The following is a 19141-nucleotide window of genomic DNA, read 5'->3' on the forward strand; positions in this document are numbered from 1 at the left end:
GCATCATTGGGCAATAATGAAATGCAAATTAAAACCGCAACAAGATACTAATACATATATATATACCAGCAGAACTGGCCAAATTTTAGAATTTTACACCAAGTGTTGGTAAAGATATGAAACAACAAAAATCCTCAAGCACAGCTAACTAGTAGGTATACCTAGCAAAATTGCTTTGGAAGACAATTTGGCACTATCAAGCAAAACTGAAGATATGCATAGTCTCAACCCAATCATCCCAAGCCTGGAAATATATGCCCAAGAAACAGATCACAGTGATTATGGCAGTTGTATTACTCTCTGACAAAATATGAGAAAAACTTCAATAATGACTAACTGTGGTATTCTCACAGTGAGATACTATTCAGCAATGAAAACAAAGGGAGCTGGGAACCACGGCAAATTGCTAAAGCCTACATTGAGCTTCAAAACAGATCAGAGCACAAACACACAAACGCGGTGCAAATGAGGTTAGATATAAGAACAGGCCTAACAAAAGTTTTATTATTTAAAAATGAACACATGGGTGATAAAATCAACAAGAAAAGTCAAGACAGTGGTTATCTCAGGGGAAAGGCAATATAGTAAGATCCAAAAAGGGCCCCTGTGGGCGTGGTTTCTGCAGTGGTGGGTTTATGGCTGCTTACTTAGATTGCATTCCTTATATTCCACATTTACCTTTTATTATCATTTCTAGATATACACAAGTGTGTATTGGTTATAGAAAACCAACAGACAGGTTGAAGAACACTGGAAGGAATGCTTCCATTAAATAAATACCAAACATTCTATATAGAGAGGAAAAGTACTTCCCATTACATGCATTTAATTGTTTTATTACCTTTATTTTATTTATTCATTTTTATGTGGTGCTGAGGATTGAACCCAGTTGCTTGTCTGTGCCAGGCAAGTACTTTACCACTGAGCCACAAACCCCAGCCCGCATTTAATCTTAAAGTGTCATGTGACAGAGTGCCTAACTCTGGGAAACACATATATTCACATTTACTTATCATGACATCTAATCACAAGAAAATCTACTTTGTTTGAAGGTGCTCAGACACATGTCTAACTGGCAAGATCAATATGCTTCAGAACTTTGAGCTACTGAAACTGAAGACCACACATCTGAAAAATCTATTCTTTAAAAACATACTAGGAGGGCTGGGGTTGTGATTCAGTGGTAAAGCACTTGCCTAGCACATGTGAGGTCCTGGGTTCAATTCTCAGCACCACATAAAAATAAATAAAATACAGGTATTGTGTCCAACTACAACTAAAAATAAATATTAAAAAAAAAAAAACTAGGGCTGGGGGTTCTGGCTCAATGGTAGAATACTTGCCTAATACACGTGAGGCACTAAATTTGATCCTCAGCACCATATAAAGACAAACAAAATGATTGTGCTCATCTATAACTAAAAAAAAAAATTTAAAAACCAACACACTAATGCTGACGGCAGATACTGAAGGTTTTTCAGATATTTGACATGAATAAATAATACTGCAAATCAAGTACAAGCTGTTAAAAAAATTCCACAGCATTATAAATTTTTATTTGGGCAATGTTTTTCTCTAGTAGGGAACGCAATACAGAATCAATCCTAATAGCTAGAGGTATTTATTTTATAAGCCAATAATTCTGTCTTTACTTCTACTTAATTAAAAAAGAAGTAGGTGAAATAACTTACAAAAGGCTATCAAATTATTGATTTTAAAACCTTAGAGTGATGGTTAATTAATAGCTTTCCTCACTGTCCATAAATCATCCTGTTTGTTCTTTTCCTGTTTTTAATGTTAAAGATAGGAAGTAACTTCCTTGCTGTTTATATGATGCCATGAAGACATTTAAAAAAAAATTAGCGTTAAAGATCCATGTTTTTCCCAGATCTGGGTCACTTGAGTGTTTGTATGTGTCTGTACAAGTGCAGACACAGCCCGACACCAATACTTCACAACTTGAAACTTTTCATTGTGACTATTTACCAACACTCACAACATCATTCATATCTTAAAACATTTACCAAGTGTCTAATACAAGCCAAGAAGTCTTGTAGGCACTGGGTCTACAGCAGTAAACAGAAAGATAATGACCTGTGCCTTCATGGAATTTACATTCGGGTAGAAGAGACACAGGTAGAAGAGACACAAAATCAGATAAATATAGAGAACAGTATGTTAGATAGTGAAAAATATGAATGAAACCCAAAGAAGGCACAGAGGGAAATGCATACTGCTGGAAACATGCTGCAATTTAGCTAGAGTTCCCTGGACAGAAGAGGGGACAAAAGCGACGTGAGGGAACAATCCATGGGACCATCTGGAGGAAAAGCTTTCCTGGCAGGACAAACAGCAAGCATAACAGCAGTGAGGCAGGAGTGCACTTGGTGTGTTTGAGGAATTGCAAAGAAGCCAGCAGGTAAGTGAAGGGCCAAGCTATAGATGTCACCGTGGTGGAAATGGAGGTTGGTAAGAAGTAGCTAAATTTGGATTTGCCAATGGACTACACAGGGCATATGGCAGAAAGAAGAATCAAGGATAACTCAACGTTTGTTTTTAACTGAAGCAACCGGCAGAAGAAATGTATCATCCACGGATGGAAAAGGCAGCAAGCTGGTTAGAGTGAATATCTAACCAGCTCAGACACCTGAAATTTGAGATGCTTATCTGGAGATGTCAAGAGGGCAACCAGATAGAAGGCTCTATTCAGTTTGGTAAGAAAGTCAATGACAGAGAGATGAATTTGGAAGTTATCAACATACAGAAGGGATTGAAAGTGTATTCATTAAGTAAGGCTGAAGCCTGGACTATACTAACACTTGGAAATGAGACAGATGACGAGGATCCACAAAGGGAGAATATGAAAAAACAGAAAGAAAGGCAGGAGAAAACCCAAGCAACTATAATGTCTTGGAAACCAAGTGAACATGGCGCTTCCTGACTGCTTGTATCAAATCTGTTGAAAGGTGTCAAGCAAGGTAAAAACTGAGAAAGGACTAATACACATGGGTCATGGGTGACTCTGAGAAGAAGAATCTTCTAAAGTGGTAGGGACAAAATCCTGACTGCAGTAGGCTCAGGAAAAGAGTGAAAAACAAGACATTGGAAACAACAACCCCAGGGAATTTTGCTATAAAACAAAGAATAGAAAAGTGGATCAAGAGAAAGTAAGGTGGAGAAAAGCTTAAAAAAAACCAAAACAAACAAACAACAACAACAAAAAAAACCCACGTGAAAAATACCTCATCTGGATTCTAATGGGAATGGTCCAGTAGAGGAAGACAACTGTTCCAAGAGCCAAGTCATCATCCTCCTTATGGCAAACCTGGCTGTGTGTCACATAGGTGCTGGACCTGGCCAGCCATCATGTGCTACCTCTAACAAGCTCTACAGGATGGCTGGATTCAAGGGTCCATCAAGTCTATATACTTTCAGGTATTTGCTACCAAAACTGTTATGACATTTTCAAAATGATAGGGAGCAACAAAAAACCACAAGGTAATTTAATTTCTAAGGAAACATCAACCATGCACCACTAGGCAAGCCTGTAATCCCAGCTATGCAACCATCTGAGAGGCTGGGCAGGAAGATCTCCAGTTTGAGGCCAACCCAAGCAACAGAGCAAGACCCCCTTCTCAGGAAAACCAAACCAAAACAAACACCCACCCCTACCCCCTCACACCACGCCTCCTCAAAACAAAAAACATTAATAAAACTTCAACATGTTTTCTTAAACTGGAATTTGAAAATTGCTGAGGGTAGTCTCAGGGACTCATGAATTCTATTATTATTTTTAATTTTTTTTCATTTAGATAAACATTTTAAAATAGCTTTATCTATTTAACATTCCAATAAGTACTCAACTTAAACTTGGAATAACTCAAGACAAAGAGGGTACCGCTTATTAAACTTTAAAAATCATAGTAATAAACAGCTCCAATTGCTTTATGCAAAGAAAATCTGATTAAAACCTAAAAATTCAAAAGTCAAGACCTTGTTTAAAAAAAAAAAAAAAAAAACTACACTGTTGTCTTCATCAAAAACCCCAGTAGGTGATGGGAAAACTCTTAGGATAAAGTGCTAAACGCACTACCAAACTTTTTGAAAATTTTATTGGGCATAGCTTCTTATGGAGAAAAAAAAAACCAGAATAAATAAAAAGAGATGAATGAATGAAAGAGATTCCATATGATGAAGTATTATTCAGAAATAAAAAGGAATTAAGTAATGGTACCTGCTACAGCATGGATAAACCTCAAAAACATCATGTCAAGTGAAAGGGACAGACAAGATCACACAGCATATGATCCCATTCATGTGACATATGAATAACAGAAATCCACAGATAGAAAGTATAGTAGTGGCTGCCTGGGATGGGAGGGAGGTAAGGAAGAGGTGCCTACTAATGGATACAGGTTTTTTTCTTTTGGGTGATGAAAATGTTACCAAATTAGATCATAGTACTCATTTGTGTAGTTCTAAAAATAAACAGGATGCCCTTTATGGTATGTAAATCATGTTTCAATGAAGTGTTTTTAAAATCATGACTGCTGGCTTGGGGATGCAACTCAGCACTTGTCTAGCATATGAGCCCCTGAGTTTAATCCCCAGCACCACACACATACACACACACACACACACACACACACACACACACACACACACACACAGAAAAATGACAGCTATCCTGGCCCCACTTTTAACACAAAACGATGGAAAGTTATGCTTTTTAAGTGTGGAATGATCTAAAAAATTAAAAAGACAAGCCAACTGTCCAATCCCCTAGTTTAATACTCTATAGACAACTATACTGCAAGCAGAGTTTCCTAAGATACTGCTAAAATGACAACTGCCAGAATGTTCTTATTAAACTACTTTTTGAAGAAGTTCAAGAATACAGTCCTAGGGGCTGGGGCTGGGGATGGGGCTCAGCAGTAGAGTGCTCTACTTGGCCCATGTGAGGCCCTGGGTTTGATCCTCAACACCACATATGAATAAATAAATAAATAAAATAAAGGTATGTGTCAACTACAATTAAAAAATATTTTTTAAAAAATACAATCCTATAAAGATAAAATATAACTGTACATGTTTTCTCAAAAAAATCCTTATAGGAACTCTTATTACTGGATAAATAAATAAAGGTATGTGTCAACTACAATTAAAAAATATTTTTTAAAAAATACAATCCTATAAAGATAAAATATAACTGTAAATGTTTTCTCAAAAAAAAAATCCTTATAGGAACTCTTATTACTGGATTTCAATCTATTTCCTTCTTTTGTGTCTTGAAAATTAAATGTATCTGGATGTGGATATATATATATCTGTCCTGTTTTTGAACATCAGACCACAAATGCACTATGGAGGCAAAACGTTAGTTTTTGGTTTAATGTGATAACCACCTACCACACTTTGCTGCTTAGATTTCTAAGTATTTCCTATCTTAGAACATTATTATTAATTCAAGCTTTTGCTATATTGATTGAATACACATTTCTGGACTACCAGCTTCACCTCACACGAAAAGGAAATAAATTGAGAATGTAGTTCAGTGGTAGAGTGCTTGCCTAGTATGCATAAAAAAGAGAAACTCTAAGCTGAGAAAAACAACATTCTTGTCCAAAACACCACTAATAACAGAAAAGCATGGGGGAAAGAAATTCCTAGAATTTTATGCAATTTATATGAAATAGAATAAGCTCATCTTTTTAAAAAAATACCTTTATTTTTATTTATTTTTATGTGGTGCTGGGGAACGAACCCAGGGCCTCACACATGCAAGGCAAGCACTCTACCACTGAGCCCAATAATAAACTCATCTTTACTAGTATGACCATGCAATTTAGTTCTACCCAAAACAATACTTGGTGTTTCCCTATAAAGAATAATTAACATAAGTAAGTTGGGCTTTTTTGTAACAAAATGAGGAAGAAAATCAGGATGTGGTCAGGTGGTCAGCAAGGAAGTGGCAACATCATATTTGCATTTTATGATCCTAAGCAACCAGCTCATTCTCCTTGCAGTTTATCACTGAAGTCTGCCTACTCCTCTCCCCACTTCTCTCCAGCAGGAGAAACAAACATGATCCATCATAAGGCTGAATGAGCCTTCCTTTCCTCTAAAAGCTGAATTTTATAAGAAAATGGCAGCATTTAATTGAATTAACTGCTGATGTAATCATGAAAATCCAATTGAAATAAATTTGAATAAACTGTAGAGGCAAATGTCCCCTCTGTCCCTCATGATTTCCTCTTATTATTTCCTCCAAGAATTATTTCCTAGTTAATCCTATACTACCAGTTTACTTTTTGTTCTACAATTTCTTATAATTCGAGCACTCTTTATTTGCATAATGGTTTTCTGAAGGTGCTAAGTATGAAGAGTCTGTTTCCTCAACAAAATTAGAAACTACTTAATAAAATCTGTATATTCTAATAATTTCATATAAAATGACATACACAAGAGCAGCCTCCAATATCTAAACAGTGAATTTACTCTCTAAAGACATGAAACAAGTTCCAGAGATAATGACTCATTCACAAAGTAACTCAGATGTACCTTTTTTTTAATATTTATTTTTCAGTTGTAAAATAGCTTTATTTTATTTATTTATTTTTATGTGGCACTGAGGATGGAACCCACAGCCTCACACATGCTTGGTGATTACCCTGCCACTGAGCCACAACTCCAGCCCCTCAGATGTATCTTTACTGTTTCATTCACTCATCACACTGAGCACCAGCTGTGTAAGCCCACAGTCACTCTCCCGCTCAAAAACTGCCCTCAACTCCTCTCTGCCTACCAGCTTCCTCATTTGACATTCAAAACAATTTCTCATATATCCGAATTCCAAGTTTTCCCAAATATTACTCATGTCTTTGCCTACACTATAAACAAGATATTAGCCACCATCCACAACCACCATCAGTTCAGTCTAGTAGATTAGCCTGTGAACAAGTAAATGAAACACTGTCGAACACAGTAAGTGTACAGGAAGCCATAACTGAAGGATGGATAAACACACTGTGGATGCAAAAATTCTAGGTGGATGCACTCATAAACAGAATAGATGAAGAATCAAATTTAAAAATGTGTTTGAGTTTTCAATGATGGACTGAGTTCTGCATATAAAGCTCTGCTCACATTCAGCATTTTTTAAAAACCACTTTTTTTGGGCAGAGGGGGATATTGGAGATTGAACTCAGGGGCATTCAACTACTAAGCCATATCCCCAGCTCTATTTTGTATTTTATTTAGAGACAGGGTTTCACTGAGTTGCTTAGCACCTTGCCATTGCTGAGGCTGGCTTTGAACTCGAGATCCTCCTGTCTGAGCCCAGAAACCACTTTCCTTTATGAGTAAGGATGGCCAACTTGTGGCATTATGGCTGGGAAAGAAGTGCAAAATGGTTGAGAGGAGCTAAGATGTCTGATCGGGAGTGCTCTTAGGGGCCAGAATTCTCAAACCACACATATAATGGTTGATTTTGTCTTGGTAGCTGACAAGGCCCTCTCCTCTCCTCTCCTCTCATTCTCGCTATGCTGCCTAGGCTGGCCTGGAACTCCTAAGCTTAAGCAATCGAATCGGCCGGCCTCAGCCTCTCAAGTAGCTGGGATCACAAGCAGGCGCCCCGATACCCAGCTCTTCCCATATTTTCTTGATGCACTCTTTCTCTTCCCCTACTGGTTCCTCTGACAGTGGTGACCCCAACCCTCCTCTCTCAGATATCATTCCACAAAAGGAAGAGCTATAAAGGACAATAAATAAAACTAACATCTTTTTTTTAAAAGAGAGAGAGAGAGAATTTTTTAATATTTATTTTTTATTTTTCAGTGGACACAACATCTTTATTTTATTTTTATGTGGTGTTGAGGATCAAACCCAGAGCCCCGCGCATGCCAGACGAGCACACTACCGCTTGAGTCACATCCCCAGTCCTAAAACTAACATCTTAAGCCCTTCTCTAATCTGGTACATTCCCCTGACTTCAGAGGACAATCTCTCTAGAATTCATATGACAAGAGAAAATAATTTTTTTTTAGTAGAATCAGGCATTTTTTTTACCCTCATTCTATTTGTTGCAATAGGTATAAAGCACTAAAAACATAAGAGCATACATAGAAAATGCAAGTGAATGAGGTCTTCCTCCCAGAGACAAACATTACCATCTCTGTTTACCATGACTTTCACACACAAATGGCTCAGCCACATTGTTTCTGCATTTGTTTATTTGGGGAAAGAAGGTGGTCCAGGAACCAAAAAAAAAAAAAAATGATGTATAATGTGTCCAGGAGAAAACACACCAGAAGGACACAATCTTTCAGATAATTATAAACACAGCATGGGATAAATAGGAAGCATGAGCAGAGAGAGCATGGCTTTTGGCACTTCACATTCCTGTGGCCACAAACTAGCTGTGATACTAGGTATCTTCAGATGCCTGCTTAAATTGTGAATTTCAGCTTTCTAATCCATGAAAAAGGGATAGTGTTGCCAACTTCATTTCATTCTTAGAGTAATTAAACTAAAAACATGTCAAATGCTTTGATTTCTCTACCCCTCTAATCTTATTTCCAGCTTTCTTTGTAAAATGTTTTCACTTAACTGCATTTGGAATATTGATTTTATCACATATCCAAATTTCTAAGGAAAAAAAATTGTGTGAAAATACTAACATTTTTATAAAAGAATTCTATTTAAAGAATCAAAGACTCTAACAATTACCTTTTGTTCTTCTCTTTCTGTTGCATGATGACACTTTTCAATTCTCCAGTGCCTCAGGAAATCCCGAAGATATCCAAAGAGGGTAAGCACCCCATAGCCCACATATGTGAGCACGGCAACCAGCATGGGCGTTTCTTCAAAAGCTTCATTGAAGGGTCTTTTATATAGTCCTCCATTTTCTGTAACATGATGGATCTAAAAGGGAAGTTAAAAATGTTTACTTCAATCATGAGAAGAAAAAGATACCTTGAAAACTGTATAGTCCAATGAAACTCTAAGATCTAAGTAGGGTCTACTTGTTTTTAATAGAAATAATTTATAGGGCTGGGGTTGTATTTCAGTGGTAGAATGATTGCCTAGCAAGTGTGAGACACTGGGTTTGATCCTCAGCACCACATAAAAAATAAATAAATAAAGGTATTGTACCCATCTACAACTAAAATATATATAAAAAAAGAAATTTATAAATCATATGCACTTCACAAGAAGAGTTAAAAAATGTGAAAAGAACTAATAGCTAACACTAGATTTTTTTATAATTGGATTTTCTGAAAGATTCTAAAATGCTATTTCAGAAAACATAATTTTATTTGTTCTCATAAATAAAAGAGACAGTTTACTCTGAAAACACTGTTATTAGCTAACCAATGAAATGACCAAAAGTTCAAAAGTAAATTAGGTTTTCCAAACAAAAATATTTGCAGATGTTTTACTACCATATGTATTTAAGGCCACTCATATCATTCCAAATAATTATCAGCACTAAGCTACTGTGGAAACAACTGGTTCTCATGAACCTTTGTCAGTGATAACAGGAGTAAGATATACACAAAACTCAAGTGCTTAGGTAAGTGTGGACCAACACTGTAAGTAGAAGAAAGAAAGCCCCAGCTGCAGTGGCATTTTTATTCCAGCTCCTTGGAACTTTAATCTTAATTTACAGCAGCTCGCTTTAATAAAGATCGTCAATCAAAATTATTAAGAGCAAGTGGAGCATGGTCACCCATGCCTATAATCCCAGCAACATGGGAAACTGAGACAGGAAGGTGGCCAGCCTCAGTAACTTATCAAGACCTGTACTCAAAATAAAAAATAAAAAGGACTGGGGATGCGGCTCAGTGATAAAGCACCTCTGGATTCAATCCCCAGTACCATAAGAAAAAAAAAAAAGGAGCAAGTTGTCAATTAAGTATTATACTAGTTTTGAGCAGACTCTAAGGAATAAAAGATCCTTTCTTGCCCTCTCAGGCTATACAAATTGATTTTCACATATTAATACATATTAAGACACTTGAGAATATAATATCCTAGTAATGTTAGTTTTGGAAAGCTGCCAAAATGCTTCCAAATTTAAGAGTTTGAAAAAAGACAAGAATTGTACTTAACAAAGGAAAAGCATTCAGATAGGCATGGCAGATGGAATTTGGAGGTGCTGATTTAATTTGTTGGTCTAAGTAAAAGAACTTCTGAGAACTATTTATAAAACTAAGTTAGGTATTCAGTAGTCTTTTCCCCCAAAGCCTGAAAGTTTGTATCAATATTTAATACTTAAACTTTCACGCAAGAATATACTTGTAACATGTTTAGAAAAGAAATGCTAGAAATGAACCCATATCTAAAGATAGAAAATCATTTAAGCTGGGTACAGTGGCATGTGTCTCTAGTCCCAGCTACTTGGGAGGCTGAGGCTTATCTGTATTATTAAAATGCCAGCAGAGTTACAGTGCTCCATCATCTCTAACCAATGTGCTGCCAACTTACATGTTGGGAATGCAGTGGGTGGATTTCTTTACAAGAAATCTGCCTTTATTTCAGATACACCCAGAACTTCAGGACTAATAAATTTCATACTGTAGGTTGGATTATCTAGGAAGCAATCAGTTAAACCATTATGCTTTCCGTTTTCTTATTTAAAGTGCTCTACCACTGACCCGCACCCCCAGTCCATTAGTTTGTTTTTAAATACTGTATCGTTCTATTGAAGTCTTACTTAAAATCAAGTGTTTTTAAAAGAACTAAGATTCAACTACAAAGTGACCAGGAGTGTGGCTTAACTGAAACACTAGCAAACCTGATCATGTAGTGCCAGAATGGACAGACCAGGTGATAGGCAAACTCTCACAGGAGAAAAAGTCTTAGAAGTCAGGAAGAACAAAATTATTTGTTCTGTTATATTTTACCTCTCACAAGATTCAAAATAAGGGTCTCACCATCTTAAAATATATATTAACCCATGAGGGAAAGCACTAGGCCCATTTTGTACATTACTGCACCCATAGCATCCAGAAGAGTATTTATGGTTAACAAAGAGTTAACACTTGCTTAATAACACTTCCTGTTATTACTATTACAGAAAATGACATCTCATAGGAATGCAGTAAATATGTGTAAATGAAAATATGCACCATGCTCTTTGCTCTTTCAAAACAAGTACCCTGGCAAAAAAGGGACTAAGTTACAGTGATCAATTAATAGGAGGGCGTTTCTAGAACCCAGATCTGATGTGTTTTAGTCTCAAGCAGACTGTCAATGAAATCAGGCTGACTCTAAAAAAGACATATGCTACAAACTCTTTCACGGTATTTCAAATTCTGGATTTAACAGGAGGTCTCTTAATAAGTCTTTCAGTCATTCTAACTTAATAGTTATACTATCAACAAGGTAATCAAAGAAAATACTAGTATATCACTCCCTCCAGGTTGGAGAAACAGTAAACAGAAATGCTCATGGTAAACAGACAAGAATGTGGTACTATGTTCCCATTATACAACACAAGGGAGATTTAAGAACTCCAATGAATGTCAAGGTATGTTCGCTTGAACAGTAATTTTACTAATCAAGAAAATGTGACCCGGGCACGGTGGCACACTCCTATAACCCCAGTGGCTCAGGAGGCTGAGGCAGGAGGATTGCAAATTCAAAGCCAGTCTCAACAATAGCAAGGCACTAAGCAACTCGGTGAGACCCTACCTCTAAATAAAAGCACAAAATAGGGCTGGAGATGTGGCTCAGTGGTTGAGTGCCCCTGAGTTCAATCCCTGGTAGCCAAATAAAATAAAATAAAATAAAAAGGTAAAGGAAGAAACTTTCTAAGTCAACACTACAAGCACACCACCATAAAACACACTATTCTAGTGGTGGTACACACCTGTAATCCCAGTGCTTGGGAGACTGAGGCAGGTGGATGGTGAGTTAAAAGCCAGCCTTAGCAAAGTAAGGCCCTAAGCAACTCAGCAAGACTCTGTCTCTAAATAAAATATAAAATGGCTGGAGCTGGGGGCTGGAGTGTGGCTTGGAGGTGAAGCACTTGCCTAGCATGCGTGGGGCACTGGGTTTGATCCTCAGTACCACATAAATATAAATAAATAAAGGTATTGTGTCAACCCATAACTAGAGGAATAGATGTTTAAAAAAGGCGGGGGGGGGGGGGCAGGGGCTGGGGATATGGCTTAGTGGTTAGGCTCCCCTAGGTTCAATCCTTGGTACCAAAAGTCAAACAAACAAGAAAAAAAAAAACACATTACAGGGCAGTGGGAGAGAAAAAAAATCAAACAATATTTTATCCATGTGCCTCTAGACTGTCAACATGTTACCAAGAGGCTGAAAAGTCACTCGTGACCAAAGCAATAATGGAAAAATATAAGCAAAAGAGCAACCATAATACTATATGCCCTAAAATGGTCTGAAAAGAGACCAAGGAATTAGAGTAGGAAATGGGATGGGGGAGAAAGGATACTTCTCACAATCTTGTAAACCAGTTTGATTTTTCTTTTCTTTTTTTTTTTTTTTACAATAAGTACATATTACTGAGTTTTCACTTTTTGTTTTACTTTTAAAACATGCATACTGTTTTGCCACTGATTTTATCCACTATTTGGACTATAACAGAGTTAGAAGCAGAGCATGCCCACTGTTATAACATCCAGCAAATCCTCATCTACTTATTAGTTCTCAAATACACCTTACATGTTAATGAATAATAATATACACTGAAATCCCAAATTTCTTTCCAGAACTTCCCATTTACATACTTACCTGCCTTCTAATCAGCTTTTAGATCCCATGGGCACTGGAAACTCAACAAATCTAAAGCTAACTTCTTATCTCACCATCCTAACCCTTCCCTCAATTAAAATCTGATCCTCCCCTTGAGTTACCTGTTTTGGTCAAGAGCATCACCATGCAATCTGCCCAGCAGCCCAAGTTTGGAATCAATCCTCTTCAACTCTACTTCATTTTCTACTTCCACTCAGAACTAGTAATGAACTTTTGTGCCTTTGTTCAAGATCATCTTGTTTGGCACCAGGGAATTGTTTGTTGTTGTCTTATTTCATTTGGCACCAGGGAATTGTTTGTTATTGTCTTACACCCCCCCCCCCCATCCCCCAGCGCTTGCGCTCAAGATTGAACCCAGGGGCACTTTACCACTGAGCTACATCCCGGGTCCTTTTCTTCTTCTTCTTCTTCTTCTTTAGTTGTAGTTGCATAGAATACCTTTATTTATATGTGGTTCTGAGGATCAAACCCAGGGCCTCACATGCGCTAGGCAAGCACTCTACCACTGAACCATAGCCCCAGCCCCATTCCAGGTCCTTTTTTAAAAAATTGAGAAAGGGTCTTGCTAAATTGCCGAGGCTGGCCTTGAACTTGGAATTCTCCTGTCTAAGCCTCCCAAGAGACTTTGATTACAGGTGTATGCCGCTACTTCAGGCTCTGGCACCAGGGAATTTGGAGGAGACTGAAAATGTATGTCTTGAGGCAAGTATAAAATACAATATACACACAAAATTCATGGGAGTCACAAGTAACGGATTGAGATCCTGTCTCAAAACATTAAGCTGGGCATGGTGGCACACGCCTGTAATCCTAGCAGCTCAGGAGGCTGAGACAGGAGAATCAGGAATTCAAAGCCAGCCTCAGCAATAGCCAGGTGAGGCACTAAGCAACTCAGTGAGATCCTGTCTCTAAATAAAATACAAAATAGGGCTGGGGATGTGGCTCAGTGGCCAATGCCCCTGAGTTCAATCCCCAGTACCAAATAAACAAACAAATAAATAAATAAAACATTAAACAACAACAAAATGACTGGAGATTTGGCTCAGAGGTTAAGTGTCCCTGGGTTCAATCGCTGGTATCCCCCCAAATTAAAGACTGAGTATTTAGTTCAGTGGTAGAGTGCCACTAGGCTCAATCATCAATACTGTTCAAAACAAAAATGGGGAGTGGGTAATTTTCTCACTATAGCATAATTACCCAAAATAAGGAAATTGATACATGCTAATATAAATTCAAAAACTTAAAATTGAGTCTGCCAATTGTCCTATGGAACTTTACAGTAAAATAAAATCTTGGACTGGATAATATTTAGGCTTTTTAATTTGGGAGGGAAATAATTGTCTCTTTAATGGGGGGGGGATAACAAGCTTTAATTACACTGTAAAATGCCTTAGAAGGAATTATTCTGAATAAAGGTTTCAAGAATACCATGAAAGGAGGCTGGAATTGTAGCTCAGTGGTAGAGCACTTGCCTAGCTTGTATAAGGCACTGGGTTTGATCCTCAGCACCACATCAAAATGAATAAAATAAATAAATAAATAAATAAATCTACAACTAAAAATATTTTTTTAAAAAAAGAATACCTTGAAAGGTCAGAGTAACTACATAATGATGAAACAATGGTAAAGCATATTTTTCTGATACAAATACAAAATCATATAAGCATGATTTCCTTAAGAAAATGAACACATTCCAGGTGAAGACTAAGATAACAGAACCTGCCCAGCTGCTGGATGGTTTGGAACATTATTTTAAAAACAATGTCCAATATGAACCATCCATTATTCTCTAGTAAAAAAACTATAATCCTGTCTTTTGCATTAAATGAACCCCGTTCATCTCCAAGAGCTATATTCTGTTGTTCCTTAAAATTTAGTTCTGCTGAAAACTGTCTTCTCTTGGAATTTTACTGAAATGTCCTAGCCTCTCCCTACTGCATACCACACATACTAGAGAGAATAGTTTGGAGCATTGTGCAGATCACACAAGCTATTCCATGCTCTGAACCCATGTTTCCAGAGTGTCCTCTCTTTTCAGCAGGCAAAGTTTGAAAATCAGGAGGCTCATGTTTTTTCTTGCAATCAGGATAAATTCCCTAATTTTTGTCAATACGTAGCTCATGTGGACTGGACTGGAATGTGCTTTCAAACCTGGCTGTAGAACTCACAGTATAGTTTGGCATGACCATTTTCCTGCTGACAGCCTCAAAAGAGAATTAAGGAACATGTCAGTTGAGGGGCATCCTGTGCACATTGGGCACTGATGTCCACAGGGCAGTTACTGCCCTCACTTACTACCTGAACCTTCTCTGTAACATTTTCCCATAACAGATCTGTGACAGATGCAGAGTCCTGAAGCTGGAGAGCAGTTCTGCCACAAATTCTGCCTCTTCATCTGAGCTCTTCTTGTATCTCTTAACATGCCCTGAGCCTGTAATGCCGCCTCTTCCAGTCTGTGCCCTCCATGAGTCTGCATTTGCAGAGGCAGCCCAGCGTGCACCCAATTCCCTTCTCTGAGAATACTCCTTGCTGTGCAGGGTGGGATCCCTGGTAGTCACTGTAGGTTCTTGGTCTTGATTGGTTAAACACTTTGTCAAAAGGGACCCAACAACCCTCCCTCATGGAGACTTAATTTCAAAAGGGAGAATTTCATCTTTGATGGTCTAACACTTGAATTATACAACTTATCAGATATTACCTACCAAAAAAAATTGCGCATTCTTTTAGTTGTGAAAACAAGTATTGTTGAACATTTGTATATTTTTATAAAACTTAAAATGAACACATGTAGTATTTCTCCTGTAAAATAAGCATAATTTAATATTGTTTTATATTTAAAAAATGGGAGTTAGAAAAAATAACATAATTGGAGAAAATTGAATCAACAAATTAAAATATAAAGAAAACAAATATCTCCTGAAATTCTACAGCTCAAAAATAACCACTATAACATTTTGATGTACATCTTCCATATATAATACATACATCATATACACAGATATATATACACAGAGATGTATAATTTTTTTCTACATTTATGGGAAATGTATAATTTCACATAAATCACACTACATGTTTTACAATCTTTTCCCCATATTATTAATATATTCTATTGCTAGTCAATATAGGCAAATATCATTCTTTTAAAGGATGCCTAAATTCCACAATAGAGATATATGGCAAATTAATGAATTCCCACTCATAATATTTAGGCTTTTCCCAATACTACCAATGTACAAGTACTTTGTATCTCCTTATACTTATTTTTTCCAAAGAATAAATTCTGAGAAGTGAGGCTTCACCAGGTATCGTGGCATACACCTATAATCCCAGAGGCTCAAGAGGCTGAGGCCGGAGGATCACAACTTCAAAGCCAGCCTCAGCAAATGCAAGGCACTAAGCAACCCAGTGAGACCCTGTCTCTAAATAAAATTCAAAAGAGGACTGGGGATGTGGCTTATTGGTTGTGTGCCCATGACTTCAATCCCTAGTACCTCTCCCCCTGCCAAAAAAAGTTTGAGATGTGAGACTTCACTTTAAAAATATATATTTATTAGATTATGATCAGAATATCATTCTATAAAATAATAGAAAGGCACTCAGAGGCCACTGTAGCCATGACATCAACCACAGAATACTTGTTTTGCTGGTACACAGACTTCAAGACTTAGAGGATCTTGGAGGCTTCCAAGTAAGACTTCAAAGGAAGCTGACATGATGGCACATGCCTATAATCTCAGTGACTTGGAAGGTTGACGCAGGAAGATCAAAAGTTCAAAGCTCACCTCATCAATGAGGTCCTAAGTAACTTAGTGAGACCCTGTCTCAAAATAAAAAATAAAAAGGGCTGAGGATATAGCTTAATGGTTGAATGTCCTGGGTTTAATCCACAGTACCAAAAACCAACCAACCAACAAAAAATATATATATAAATTTCAAAGGAAAACTCAGAAGGCCAGGTAGTGTGTTCAGGGTCAGAGTCTCTGCAAGCAGCCCCTGACAAGTCAGTCAATGTGTGGAGGTCTGAAAGTGAAGCTGAGTCTCCAATGGAGACCCCAAGAAGACAGATACGCCAACAATGTAGAGCACCTGCCAAGGGAAACAGCAGGCAGTGTGAAAAGCCAGCTGACAGAGGTGGCTTTATGGGCTATAACCAGCAAGGCCATAGAGACTGGGCTCTCCAAACCCCTAGGAAGCCCACATAATACTCAGGGGTTTGGACACAGAGCTGGGATTAAATGTTTGGCCCTGCTGGGTTTGGGTCTTGCTTTGGTCCCATCCATCCTTGGTATTTTCCCATTTTTTCCTTTTGGAATAGGAATGTATTCTCTATTCCTGTGCCACTCTGTATCTTAGAAGCATCTAACTTTCTTTGGTTTTCACAGGGCCTCAAGATGAGATCGCCTGTGTCTAGAAGAGACTTTAGACTTGGGCTTTTCAGCAGTAGTGGAACAGTTGAGACTTTGGGAATGAAAAGGATGAACTGTAAGATCGACATGGACCTTTGGGGGACAGAGGCAGGCAGAATGGCCCCAGAACGCCATCTGAATCTAGAATATCCCACAAGGGCTCATGTTAAAGGCTTGGTCCCCAGCTTGGTGCTACCAGGAGGTAGCACCCCAGGAGGGAGTTAATGAGAGGCATTTATGTCACTGGGGGCATGCCTTTGAAGGGGACTGCAGTACCCTGGGTCCTTCCTCCTATCCTCTTTTGTTTCCCAGTGATGGGTTAGGAGTTTTGATCCATCACAATGTGCTGCCTCAGCCAGCGCCTAAGACAATGGGGCCTACTGACCATGGACTGGAACCTCCCAAACTATAGGCCAAAACAAGCCTTTTCTCTTTAAAATAAATTAATTAAAGGAGAATTTAGAGATATTTTTAAAGGTTAATTGATTTCTAAAATTTGCTCACTATAGTTTAAGTATTCCAATCTCATCTTTAAGTAAACAAACCATAATCTCAAACAACATAATGTTTTATAGAATTGTTTTGGGTTCCCTTTAAGGCAAAGCAATTCCACTTAAATCCTACCCTGTCTCTGTCTCTCCCTGTCTGTCTCTCTTATTTTCTCATTCTTTCTTTCTTAACAAATTAATTCTAAAACTCATGTAGAAAAGCAAAGATCCAAGAAATATATCAAGTTAGTCTTAAGACTTTAAAGACAAATGGTAGGGAAATCACCTTCATTTGGTAGTAAGACTGACCACATAACTACAGTATGGGTTTATGATTTCAATCAAACAGTAGAGAAGTGAAACAAAAACCCAGAAAAAAGTACACTGTGACCATGGACTCTGATAGATGATAGTGGCGGTACTTCCACTTTCGGGGATAGAATGCCTTTTTTAAAAAACAATTTTTTTAGTTGTATATGGATTATTTATTTATTTGTTTGTTTATTTATTTATTTATTTGCGGTGCTAAGGATCGAACTCGGGGTCTCACATTTGCCACGCAAGCGCTCTACCACTAAGCCACAACTGCAGCCCCTGGAATTCCTGTTATTGGTACTAAAACACATGATTTTTCAAGTGCAACAAAAGTAAAAATAGATCCTCACTTGACACCATTCTGTAAAATCAATTCTAGGTTATTAAATATCCAAATGTGAAAGCCAAAAAATTCAAAACTGTAGTGTACAGGAGAAATCTTTATGACCTTAAGAAAAGATTTTCCTAAAACTGTCAAAGCACAAATGAAGGTTGATAAATTTGATTATATAAAATGCCCAAGAATAAAAAATGCTATAATACTTAGGGGAAAAAATTAATCAGATAAGTACAAGCTAGATATGGTGCTATACACCATAAATCCCAGCTATTCCAGATGCTTCAGCAGGAGGCTACTAAGTTCAAGGCCAGCCTGGGTAACTTAGCAAGACCCTTTTTCAAAATAAAATTGAAAAAGGGCTGGGGATATATCTTAATGGATTCAATCCCCTATCTATGTGTGTGTATGTGTGTGTGTGTGTGTGTGTGTGTGTGTGTGTGTCTCTCTCTGTCTCTCAGACACACACACACACACACACACACACATAGAGTGCAAGACTTCTCAATACAAATTACAAAACACTGTTGAAAGAAATTAAAGAAGATTTAAAAATGAAAAGATTTTTTATATTCATGGATTGAAAAGTCATTATAATGGAAAGACTCGCTAACTGACCTATAGATTCAATACAAAAATCCAAGCTGATTTTTTTGGTGACATTGACAAACTAATCCTAAAATTCGTATGGAAAGATGAGAGACTCAGAAGAGAGAAAATCTTGAAAAGAAAAAAGTGGAGAACAAATTTCTCAACTGCAAAATTTACTATAAGACCACAGTAATCAAAATAATGTGGTACTAGGAAAG

At 37.5% G+C, this 19141-nt stretch overlaps 1 protein-coding gene across 3 annotated transcripts in view; it reads right to left on the minus strand.

Annotated features, from left to right (window-relative positions):
• Positions 1–19141, minus strand: part of Sptlc2 (serine palmitoyltransferase long chain base subunit 2) — a 110006-nt gene that overhangs the window by 73206 nt on the left and 17659 nt on the right. For all 3 annotated transcript variants that reach the window (XM_078050589.1, XM_078050588.1, XM_078050590.1), the window contains exon 2: positions 8728–8922. In XM_078050589.1, coding sequence (XP_077906715.1) covers positions 8728–8922 — 195 coding nt within the window. The remainder of the gene's footprint in view (positions 1–8727; positions 8923–19141) is intronic.

Source organism: Ictidomys tridecemlineatus, chromosome 5, assembly GCF_052094955.1.
Source record: "Ictidomys tridecemlineatus isolate mIctTri1 chromosome 5, mIctTri1.hap1, whole genome shotgun sequence".
Taxonomy (NCBI): Eukaryota; Metazoa; Chordata; class Mammalia; order Rodentia; family Sciuridae; genus Ictidomys; species Ictidomys tridecemlineatus.